Raw genomic sequence first — 12212 nt, 5'->3', positions numbered from 1 at the left:
TGCATGCGCTGTTTACCCCAATGGCACATTATTTCCACCTTTTATATACTTCTTTGCTAGACACCTCGTTGGCATTCGCAAATTCAGCTTACATGTATTGGACTAGAGACCTGGACCTATCTCTTTCCAATGAAGACTGGGAGACCATTTGCACATACATCCATAAAGGCTCATCCAACTTTGCTGTACAGGAAAACTGGTACAAAGTTTTATCGCATAAATTTTATCCCTCAGTTTCCGATCTCTGTTGGAGGTGCGGAGAGGCTTCTGAGTCAATGCTTCACATATGGTGGACATGTTCTCGCTTGCAGCCATTCCAGACTCAGGTCCATGCTATTATCACCAGGGTGAAGTCTTATACATTGGAGTTTACCCGACCACATTATTTTCTCCATCATACTTCAATTTCCAAGAAAGAATACAATAAATCTTTGGCTATGAGCATGGTTAATGTGGCTAAATTATGTATACCTTGTCATTGGCGTAATACTAATATTCCTACAATACGGGAATGGTTCGGCAGAATCAACAAGATGGAGGAATTGATCCACATTACTCAAGATAGGATGTCACGGTTTACTACCACATGGGCTCGCTGGATGGATTTTAAGACATCAGCTGAATATAGATCTCATCAATAAATACATTATTTTGGGGCCCCCTTTTTATATGTGAAATTTGGTCAAACTTCCACCCCCATTTCCTTCAGAACTTTGGGAAGTGAGATAGGGTTGGTCTAAGTAGGCAAGTGGTATAGGTGGGGGCTTCGCGAGGGCTTCCCCCCCCCCCCCCTCCCTTTTTTTTTTTTTTTTTTTTTTTCCCTCTCTCATTTTTTCTTTTCTACTTTTCTCTTCCTTTCGATATCTTTTGTTTTTGTCTGCTGTGTTGTAACACCTTTAAAAGGGAACGCCCAGGAGGTGATATGATACACATAACGAGGACTCACTCTTACCAATCCTCTTACAATATTTAACAATTGATGTGTTTTTCAGTGTATCAGGTTTGATTTGGGTATGGGCATGTTCCATGTTTTATTATGTGTACATATTTTATGTATGCTTTTCATCTAAATATTTATGTACTTTTGGATGTTAAATGTTACAAAATTATATTGTATACTGCTCCTTTTTCCTTAATAAATTGTTTATGAAACCAAAAAAAAGTTTTCTTGATCTGGTTGGTTATGGTTGATTTTTAAGCCATGTTCAGACATGTATAGTTGATCCTAATTGTTAATTTTTCTGGGTGAAAGAGAATCTTTAGAGCCCTTTCACAATGATGTGATTTTGGCACGCTTTTGTGCTGCTTAAGGCCCTTTCACATTAATGCGCTTTTGATATATTCCCTTTGACTTACAATGGAAGATGCCTTTCGTTGTGCTTTTGAAGAACCACACCAAAGATGCAGCATGCAGGACTTTTCAAAATGCAGCACACCTGCAGTTTGACCAGTTACATAGGATTTAATGGGGAATAATTTTAATGCACCTGTCACTCTGGAAAATTGCAGCAAAAGCACGCCAGTGTGATTGCGGCTTTACTAGCTTGCATGTTGCGTATGTTGATAGATTAAGTTAGGTAATTGCTGTTGGGTGCATGCAGGTTGTCATAATACAGGATTATGTTTCACTGTCTGTAAATTATTAATAAAATATATATCCACATTAGGTAACACCCCTTTCAGCTGGTAAGAAATCTGAAACACGGTAGTTTGAGAGTGGGGTGTAGTTGCAGGATGGTAGGATCTAAAAGTACAAGGTGAGCATGCCGGCCATATACCAACAGACTTTTTTTTTTCAACCTGCAGGCTTGGGCCTCATGCACACTGGGTGTTTTTACAGCTACTTTTTTTTTTTTTTTTACTGCTTCTAAATTTTCCTGCATGTTATCCTATATGTTCATATGCACACAGGCTTTTAGCAGCATTTTCTGGCAGGAGAGTTTAGTGGCAGAAAGAAAAAGAAAACCCTCTGCCAGCGTGTTGTGGAGCAGCATTGTTTTGGTAGTAAAAACGCAGACCGCTCATAAAGTCTACTAAATGCCGGTGCCCAACATGTTGCAGTTGTTTTTTTTTTTTTTTTAAAGTGGAAGCCAGCCGCCATGTCCTTAACAACCTGATGACACCTAAGTTCTCTGCTGACAGCTGAATGTAAAAAAAAAAAAACCTTTGCTGCCAATAAAAAAAATTGTGAAAACAATGGCATGGGGGCTCCTCTCTGATCCATACCAAACCCTTTTGGGCCTAGTATGGATTTTAAGGGGAGTCCCATGGCAAGAAAAAACACGGCATGGGGTCCCCCCAACATCCATACTGGACCCTTATCCAAACATGCAGCCTGGCAGCCCCCCCCCCCCCAAACCTTACCTGGCCAAATGCCCTCAACATGTTGATGGGGGATAAGGGCTTCTTCCCCACAACCCTGGCCAGTGGTTGTGGGGGGCTTATCAGAATCTGGAAGCCCCCTTTAACAAGAGGGCCCCTAGATCCTGCCCCCCCCAATTGGGAATGACTATGGGGTACATTGTACCCCTATTCATTCCACAAATAAAGTGTAGTGTAAAAAGACAGTAGGCAGTTTTTGATAAGTCAGTTATTAAAAAATGTAAAAAAAAATAACCCCGGGTGTAGATCTGTAGTCAATCACAATGCCTGTTGCCACGGCCAACCTGAAAAAAAAATTTCCAGTCCCGCCATATGACAACACTTAAATAACTAAGGGGCGGGTGCCTCTGCCCCTTGTGGTCTGGTTTGGATTTTGGAGGGGGGGGGGCATCCATTGTCAAGGACTCGGCAGCTGACTGTCTGGCCAGCTCCTTAACCATCTTTTCACTGGTTGTTCAGAAAGCTGGCAGCCCTGCTTCTTAGTGCTGAAGCTACTAAATGTAGCTTACACACTAGGCTAAGCACTGCTAAAGGCTGGCAAAAAAAAGCTAATGTTTTAGCGTTTTTTTGTCCAGCGTTTCTAAAGCAGTTTTTAGCTTTTCTAGTGGGCATGAAATCTTAAAAAAAAAATCTAACAGATTTCTCAATCTTTGCTATACAGTGCAGATGAACACAATTTCTGCTGAGAGTATTGTATTCTGACAGCTGATTGGCTGCAGTAGCTGTTTGGTCAAGTTATTTCTACCCAGCTCCATCAATTTTCAGATCAAAGTAGGTCGACAATTGTTGCAGGATTATCCACTGCTTGAATTTCAGCCGGTTCATCCATAACTGGTCAGAATTGGATCAGTGTATGGCCAGCTTTAGACAGGCAGGGGCTTAAAAGGTGAGATTCGATTTGTACACCCCTTTCACTTAACTGAAAGTTGTTTAGGAAGAGAATTTGAATCAGCCCAGATAAATATTTAGCATACACTTAGAAATCTCAAAACTTCTTGCTGGAGTTGACCCATTGTGAAATTTAAATCTTGATGCCAGATAAATTTGTAAATTTTCCCCAAGTACTGAAGATCTAGAGAATTATTTTTATTATGTTATTGCATGTCAAATTTTTTTTTTCTTTTTTCAGATCACCCACCATGGCTGGTGGATTATTCTCTGTCAGTAAGAAGTACTTTGATTACTTGGGATCTTATGATACAGGCATGGAAGTATGGGGAGGAGAAAACCTTGAATTCTCTTTTAGAGTAAGTAGTCAATGTTGTATTTTACGCAATATTTACTTAAAGCCCAGCTGAAGTTTAAAGCGGTATTAAACCCAAAACAAAAAATTATATTGCAACTTTATTGCTAAATGTCGTGGTGGCGTTAGGTTTCTTTTTGTAGGCTTTTCCCCCTCTATTTTCACCTGTTAATCTGGCCAGTAACACCCTTGCTATATTAGAGAGCCTACACTCTGGATAAAGAAGCATAGAGATACTGTTAGACAGCAGGATGGGATTGTACACCCCATTAACACTCAGCATACCATAAGAACGTAACTAAATAATAAAATAAACACACAACAAGGATTATGGAACGATTTAGGCCGCTGCCCCTTTTTATTAGGTTTAAATCTTTTTTAATTATGAAATTAACTTTAACCTTTCATACCAAACAACCTCTGTTAACCATTAACAGATCAACATGCTTAGTCACTAAGACTCAAGCAGCAATATCTTATACCACCCAAATAACAGTTTACCAACCACTGTCCACCCACAAAGGGAGGGCCTTTTAAGTATGGGAGTGATGCGTGCATGCTTTAGAGGGGAGGGGAAGGCACCATTAGAGAGGAAGACCTTCTTCAATGTGAGTGAGGGAGCATAGGATAGAAGAAGAGGGTGACCGTAGTTGTGAGGGGACAGGATCCAGGGGGCAGATAGTGAGACGGGCTTCTGAGAAAACCTTAGTGACCTCTTCGGTAGTAGCAGGGTCAAAAGAGGAAAGTGTTGAGGGAGGTTTAGTATAAGGTATGCTAAGTGGGATGGATGTCTGTGCAGTAGAGATGCCACTACGAATTGCATCAGTCTTGTTTTTGAAATGATTTGCAATCTCGTAAGCAGTGAGTGAGGTACTGGGTGGAGATGGAGGTGGAGAAAGTAGAGAGTTGAAAGTAGAGAAGAGACGACAAGGACTGGATGACAAGCTATTGATGAGAGTGACAAAGTAGGCTTGTTTGGCAGCATGGAGGGAGGAATTGTATGTTAAGAAAGAAAATTTATATAGGGTGAAAATTTGCTGAGATTTGGTTTAAGCCACAATCGCACCAGCGCACGACTGTCGCTTAATATTTCTGGTGTCATCAGTCTGCCAAGGTTGTAATGGTCGTGTTCAACTGCTGCTTCACACTCCAGCATCAAACACAATCACGCAGGGGGGGAGGAGCCGTAACATTGCACCATGAGCAGCGTGGCCGGTAAGTCTGGGATGCTGACCCGCTACAGCGCCACTGGGGGTGAAATATGAGCACTGTGTGATGAGGATATCCTCCTACCTGGAGCCTGGGACCGGAGATCCGAACTGAAAGTGCTGTGGCCGATCGGTATCCAAGTGAGAGTCGGTGAGCGGTGCGGGGGGGCCACGAGCAGCTGCAGACTGGAGGCAGCAGTGGGCGGATGGACGAAGAGAGATGGGGACCCAGGAGCAGGGAGAGAACTTGATAGGTGTCCGGAGACTGCCTGAAAGCATGGAGGAGAGAATGTTCAGATAATACACAGGAGGTTGGCAGGCAGGATCTGCAAAATCATTGCCATAGATATGAGTGGATCTCATCCACCCTCTTATCCTATGAAAATCCTGGTGCCCTAACAGATTAAAGGAAAGAGGTAAAAAGAAAAGGGGAAAAATCCATTTAACCACTAGGAGACCGCCCACAGTACATATACTGCGGCAAAGCGGCCCATTTGCGCAGGATCACGTTTATAAACATCATCCAGTTTACATGGTAGGGGGCGCGGGCCTGCCCTACCCGCGGCACCGATCGTGGCCGTGGGTGTCAATCACCGGATCCCGGACGGTGATTACCTGTCGGAGCCAGGAGAACACTGACAGGAAGCACAGCTTGCATTGTTTTCAATGCAGGCCTCCTCCCTGTCAGTTTCCAGCACACTGTTCTGGAGAGCAGAGCTTAGCTTTCTGGAACAGTGTGCAACTGTGAAGTATACCCCCCCCCCCTAGTAAAACACTCCCCTTGCACAGTTAACCCTTTTATTGCCTAAAATGTTAACCCCTTCCTCCCCAGTGCCATTAGTACAGTGTCAGTTCTTTTTTTTTTTTTTTGCACTGATCACTGTATTGGTGTCACTGGGGATGTCAGTGACCCCAAGTCAGTTCCCCCCAGTGTCAGAATGTCCGCCGCAGTCCCGCCATAAGTTGCATAAGATTGCCGCTATTATTGGTATAAAAAAAAAAATCCAATATCTATACCGCCATTTGTGCACAATATGACTTTCACGTAAACCAATTAATTTAAACATATTGGATTTTTTTTTTAGCAAAGATATGTTGCAGAATACATTTTGGCTGAAATTCATGACTAAAATTTTATTTTTTTACTGGACATGTTTTATAGCAAAAAATCCTAAATATTGTTTTTTTCTCAAAATTGTCAGACTTTTTTTATTTATAGCAAAAAAAAATTAACGCAAAGGCAATCAAATACCACCAAAAGAAAGCTCAATTCGTAGGGAAAAGAGGACGTAAATTTAATTTTGGTGCAAAGTTGCATGACCGCGCAATTGCCAGTTAAAGTAACGCAGCGCCGTAACACAAACCGCTTCTGTAACCGCTTCCTGACCGCCTTATAGCAGAAATACTGCTACAGGGCGGCACAGGTGCGCAAAATCACATATATATACATGATTCGCGCTCCCGTGGTTTTCACGCCCCTCCCAGATAGCATCAGATTGCCCGTCAGTACACCAGTTATCACATTTAACCCCCTGATTGCCAGGAAGACGCTCATACACAATAAACCTCCATTGCTAGTATAGTATCTTAATGTGGTTGTAGCCTGCATCGATTCTATCCCCAAGCGCAGGAGCATTTGTGTTTACTGGTGTACCTAAGACCTTATCTCCATTAAGAAGTTGCAACTCTTCTTATTTTTTTCTTAAGGTATGTAGATGTCTATAAAAGGGAAAATATAGCCTGAAATGTGACTTTTATTGCGTTCAAATGAAAACCCTTGTAATTCTAATTTGTACAAACTAAATAGTGTGTTTGCTGATTCATCATGTTCGTGTTCTCTGCTGCCATGGCCAGACATAGATATCAGAGTATAATCTATAATAATTATGCATTTTAATGACAATACACTCTGTCGTCCCTGAGGGGACCCTGAATTTGACTGGCTCCACAAAATTCAGCTCCTCGCAAATCACCTTAACCAAAAATTTGCAGATGTCTATACTCCCCAGCAACAAATCTGCGTTGACGAGTCCATCATTAATTTTTCTGGCCACCTTGCATTCAAACAATTTCTCCCCAGCAAGCGTGCCAGATATGGGGTCAAGATGTAGAAGACCTGTGAGAGGGCAACAGGTTATACTTATAAGTTTAGGATTTACAAGGGAAAAGATAGTCATGTGGAGCCCCCCGAATGCCCAGACTACATGGGGAGTAGTGGCAAGATAGTTTGGGACTTGGTGTCATCCTTTCATATGGGGTACCACTTATACGTGGACAATTTTTATTCAAGCGTGCCACTATTTAGACATTTGTACAATCTTGGAACTGGCGCATGTGGCAAAGTGTGACCTAATGTGTGCCCACCATTAGAAGTGGGTGGATGCAGAGCGGTATATTCTAATGGTGGGCATACCACACACTTTTTCTGGCAGAGATTTCTTCTCTTTTTTTCATTCAGTCCACGGGCTATATACAAAAAAAAAAAGAACATAGCATATATACCCAACAAGGATCAGCAACATACTGGTAGATCCCTGGACTTTGAATGGTTATACCAGGATGATGCCTACAGCTGCAGGCATCATCCTGGTATCGTTTTTATCAGCTGGCTATCGGCTTTTATGTAAAAGCAATCCTAGTGTCTAATTAGCTGCAGGATCACTTCAGTTTCGCAGGATATAAACAGCGCCATTTGTAAATTGGGAAAGCATCTGATCACACCGATCTTGGTTTGATTATATAATGTAAGGGCAGAGGAGATATCTAGAGTCTGATAGACCTCAGATTTCTCAAAAAAGAATATATAACAATGCCCATTGAAGTTATAGGGGATATTTGCATTCCCTGTGACAGCATTAAAAGTGATCAAAAAAAAAAAGAAAGGGGCAGTGTAAAAATAAAATGTATAAAATGGTTGCGCCATGCATGTGAGGTATTGCCGCGAACGTCAGATCAAGGGCAGTAATTCTAACACTAGACATCCTCTGTAAATCTAAAATGGTAGCTTGTAAAGGCTTTTAAAACCTTGCCTATGGATATTAAAAACGTATGCAGTTTGTCACAATTGCAGGGGGCATGCACAGTTTTAAATCATGTCATGTTTGATATCTATTTACTCAGCATATTAACATATTATATAAGTTACCAAATGGCCAATATGTTGTGTCTTTGTGCATTAAAAGTAAAAAAAGTTTTTTTATATTTAAATTTGCATTTGAAAAATTGCAGTGCGAGTATTATGTGACATAAAAAATTGTAGCACCCACCAAAAAAAAAAAAAATTTGTCATTCTCCAGAAACTTGTGGGAAAAAAAATAAATCTTCCATAGGCTCAATATGCCTCTCGGAAGATAGTTTAGGGTGTCTACTTTCCGAAAAGGGGTCATTTGGTGGTGTTTGCACTGTCCTGGTATTTTAACACCTCAAGAAATGTGATGGGCAGTTAGACCGTAAAAGCTGTGTAAATTCCATTATCTATACCAGTAATGGGCAAACTACGGCCCGCGGGCTGTATACGGCCGGCGGACCTTTTAATCCGGCCCGTGGAGCGTGATACTGTCAGGATGGCTGTCAGGATGTGTGTAGGCGGGGCAGCGTGACGAACGTGAGGGGAGCTAGGCTCCTCTCACAGTCCGCCCTGAAGACCGGAACGGCGCGGGAACACGGCGAGAGGAACACGGCGAGAGGAACGTGCGGAGCAAAGGTAAGTGAATTGACACAGGGGGGACTTGGCTTACTACTTGGGGGGGGGGGGGGGGGGGAATAGTACTATGGGATGAATTAATATGGGGGATGAATTAATATGGGGGATGAATTACTATATGGGGGATGAATTACTATATGGGGGATTAATTACTATGCTTACTATGGGGGAATATTACTACCGTATATACTCGAGTATAAGCCGACCCGAATATAAGCCGAGGTACCTAATTTTACCACAAAAAACTGGGAAAAACTATTGACTCGAGTATAAGCCGAGGGTGGGAACACCAGTGGGAAGAATCGTGCCTCATCATTGGTGTCAGTGGGAGGAATAGTGCCCCATCATTGGTATCAGTGGGAGAAATAGTGCCCCATCATTGGTATCAGTGGGAGGAATAGTGCCCCATCATTGGTATCAGTGGGAGGAATAGTGCCCCATCATTGGTGTCAGTGGGAGGAATAGTGCCCCATCATTGGTGTCAGTGGGAGGAATAGTGCCCTATCATTGGTGTCAGTGGGAGGAATAGTGCCCCATCATTGGTGTCAGTGGGAGGAATAGTGCCCCATCATTGGTGTCAGTGGGAGGAATAGTGCCCCATCATTGGTGTCAGTGGGAGGAATAGTGCCCCATCATTGGTGTCAGTGGGAGGAATAGTGCCCCATCATTGGTATCAGTGGCGGGAATAGTGCCCCATCATTAGTATCAGTGGGGGGAATAGCACCCCATTATTGGTGTCAGTGGAATAGTGTCCCATCATTGGTGTCAGTGGGAGGAATAGTGTCCCATCATTGGTGTCAGTGGGAGGAATAGTGTCCCAACATTGGTGTCAGTGGGAGGAATAGTGTCCCAACATTGGTGTCAGTGGGAGGAATAGTATCCCATCACTGGTGTCAGTGGGGGGGTGGAGGAATAGTGCCCCATCGTTGGTGTCAGTGGGGGGGAGGAAAAGTGCCCCATCAGTGTCAGTGGGGGGGAGGAAAAGTGCCCCATCAGTGTCAGTGGGGGGGAGGAATAGTATCCCATGATTGGTGTCAGTGGGGGGTGGAATAGTGCTCCATGATTGGTGTCAGTGGGGGGTGGAATAGTGCCCCATCATTGGTGTCAGTGGGGGGGGGAATAGTGCCCAATCGTTGGTGTCAGTGGGGGGGAGGAAAAGTGCCCCATCGTTGGTGTCAGTGGGAGGAATAATGCCCCATCATTGGTATCAGTGACACCAATGATGGGGCACTATTCCTCCCACTGACACTTGCTGACCCCTGTTCCAGTATGGTGCTGCTGCAGCCAGCATATGTGGTTGCAGCAGCACCTAAGCACGGCACACTTACCTGCATCTCCTTCACTCGATTTTCGCGGGGCCGCTCAGCTCCACCTCCTCGCCGGTGATTGGCCGCCTGTGTGCTTTTCCTGAGCTACAGTTCTGGCGGCCAATCACCGGTGAGAAGGCGGAGCCGAGCAGCCGCGCGAACATCCAGTGGACGAACCGAATGAAGGAGCAGCCGCGCTTCCTGGACCGGATCGTCATGGGACCGGAGCCAGGTAAGAGACAGCAGCCCCCTGCAGACGTTGACTCGAGTATAAGCCGAGGGGGCCGTTTTTCAGCACAAAAAATGTGCTGAAAAACTCGGCTTATACTCGAGTATATACGGTATACTTACTATGGATGACACATACACATCATTCATCTACTCTTGGTCCGGCCCCCGGGTCCAATATATGAACCCATTGCGGCCCTCAAGTCAAAAAGTTTGCCCACCCCTGATCTATACCATAGTTTGTAGACGCTATAACTTTCACACAAAGCAATCAACATACACTTATTGGGATTTTTTTTTTTTTAACCAAAAACATGTAGCAGAATACATTTTGGCCTAAATTTATGACAAAATTTTAGGTTTCTTTGGTTTTTTTTTTATGACCGAAATGAGAAAATAGTTTAAAAAAAAAAAAAAAAAAATGTCATCAAAACTTTTTTGTTTATAGCGCCAAAAATAAAAAGTGCACAGGTGATCAAATACCACCAAAAGAAAGCTCTATTTGTGTGAAAAGGACATAAATTTCATTTATTTACATGACCGTGCAATTGTCCGTTAAACTAGTGCAGCGCTGTATGGCAAAAGGTGTAAATTGCAGTATCTATACCAGGGGTGGGCAAACCTTTTGACTTGAGGGCCGCAATGGGTTCATATATTGGACCCGGGGGCCGGACTAGCTGCTGGCCGGCCCAGCCACTACCATGCCATCCATAGTAAGTATAGTAATATTCCCCCATAGTAAGCATAGTAATTCATCCCCCATATAGTAATTCATCCCCCATATAGTAATTCATCCCCCCTATAGTAATTCATTCCCCATATTGTGTCAATTCACTTACCTTTGCTCCGCACATTCCTCTCGCCATGTTCCCGCGCCGTTCCGGTCTTCAGGGCGGACTGTGAGAGGAGAGGAGTTTGTCACGCTGCCCCGCCTACATCCTGACAGCCAATGTTTGCCACGCTCCGCGGGCCGGATTAAAAGGTCCACCGGGCCGTAGTTTGCCCATTGCTGATCTATACCATAGTTTGTAGATGCTATAACTTTCACACAAAGCAATCAATATACACTTTTTGGGATTTTTTTTACCAAAAACATGTAGCAGAATACATTTTGGCCTAAATGTATAACTAACTTTTATACATTTGTTTTAAAGCCGAAAGTAAAAAATTATTTTTCTTCAAAATTTTCAGTCTTTTTTTGTTTCTAGTGCAAAAAATAAAAAGCACACAGGTGATCAAATACCACCGAAAGAAATCTCTATTTTGTGCGGAAAAAAGGCCGTAAATTTAATTTGGGTACAGCATTGCATGACCGCTCAATTATCAGTTGAATTAGTGCAGCGCCAAGTAGCAAAAAAAGGCCTGGTCATTAAGGGGGGTAAATCCTCTAGAGCAGTGGTTTTCAACCTGTGGGTCGCGACCCCTTTGGGGGTCGAACGACCCTTTCACAGGGGTCCCCTAAGACCATCAGAAAACACATATTTCCGATGTGTAAAGAGCAGCTGCTGTGTTGAAAGCAGCTGCTGTGTTGAAAGCAGCAGTATTGGAGGTAAAACGACACTCATGAATTATAATTACTGGGTAAATAATTTTATGGTTGGGGGTCACCACAACATGAGGAACTGTATTAAAGGGTCACGGCATTAGAAAGGTTGAGAACCACTGCTCTAGAGGGCAAGTGGTTAAATAATGGTTTCTGTATAACATATATTCGTGTGTGTATGTATATGTATGTATGCGTGTGTGTGTGTGTATATATATATATGTGTGTGTGTGTGTGTGTATATATATATATATGTGTGTGTGTGTGTGTGTATGTGTGTGTGTGTGTGTGTATATATATATATATATATATATATATATATATATATATATATATATATATATATTAATTACACACACACACTGTACTTATGAATTGTACTAATTTTCACAAACTGTTTCTTCCTAATGATAGATTTGGCAGTGTGGAGGAACACTTGAAGTACACCCATGTTCACATGTTGGACATGTTTTCCCCAGGCAAGCCCCATACTCACGTAGTAAAGCTTTGGCTAATAGTGTGCGAGCAGCAGAGGTTTGGATGGATGAATATAAAGAACTTTATTACCACCGAAACCCTCATGCACAGCTGGTAAGAT

The 12212-nt window shown here is 42.9% G+C and overlaps 1 protein-coding gene across 1 annotated transcript in view; it reads left to right on the top strand.

Annotated features, from left to right (window-relative positions):
• GALNT12 (polypeptide N-acetylgalactosaminyltransferase 12) overlaps positions 1-12212 on the top strand; it is a 138972-nt gene that overhangs the window by 57587 nt on the left and 69173 nt on the right. Inside the window, exons 5-6 of the mRNA XM_089681039.1 lie at positions 3512-3629; positions 12029-12205. Coding sequence (XP_089537165.1) covers positions 3512-3629; positions 12029-12205 — 295 coding nt within the window. The remainder of the gene's footprint in view (positions 1-3511; positions 3630-12028; positions 12206-12212) is intronic.

This window comes from Staurois parvus, unplaced genomic scaffold (genome assembly GCF_062004578.1).
Source record: "Staurois parvus isolate SC_StPar_1 unplaced genomic scaffold, SC_StPar_1.0 ptg000257l, whole genome shotgun sequence".
NCBI classification, from domain to species: Eukaryota; Metazoa; Chordata; class Amphibia; order Anura; family Ranidae; genus Staurois; species Staurois parvus.
This window is presented reverse-complemented; position numbering and strand designations above follow the sequence as displayed.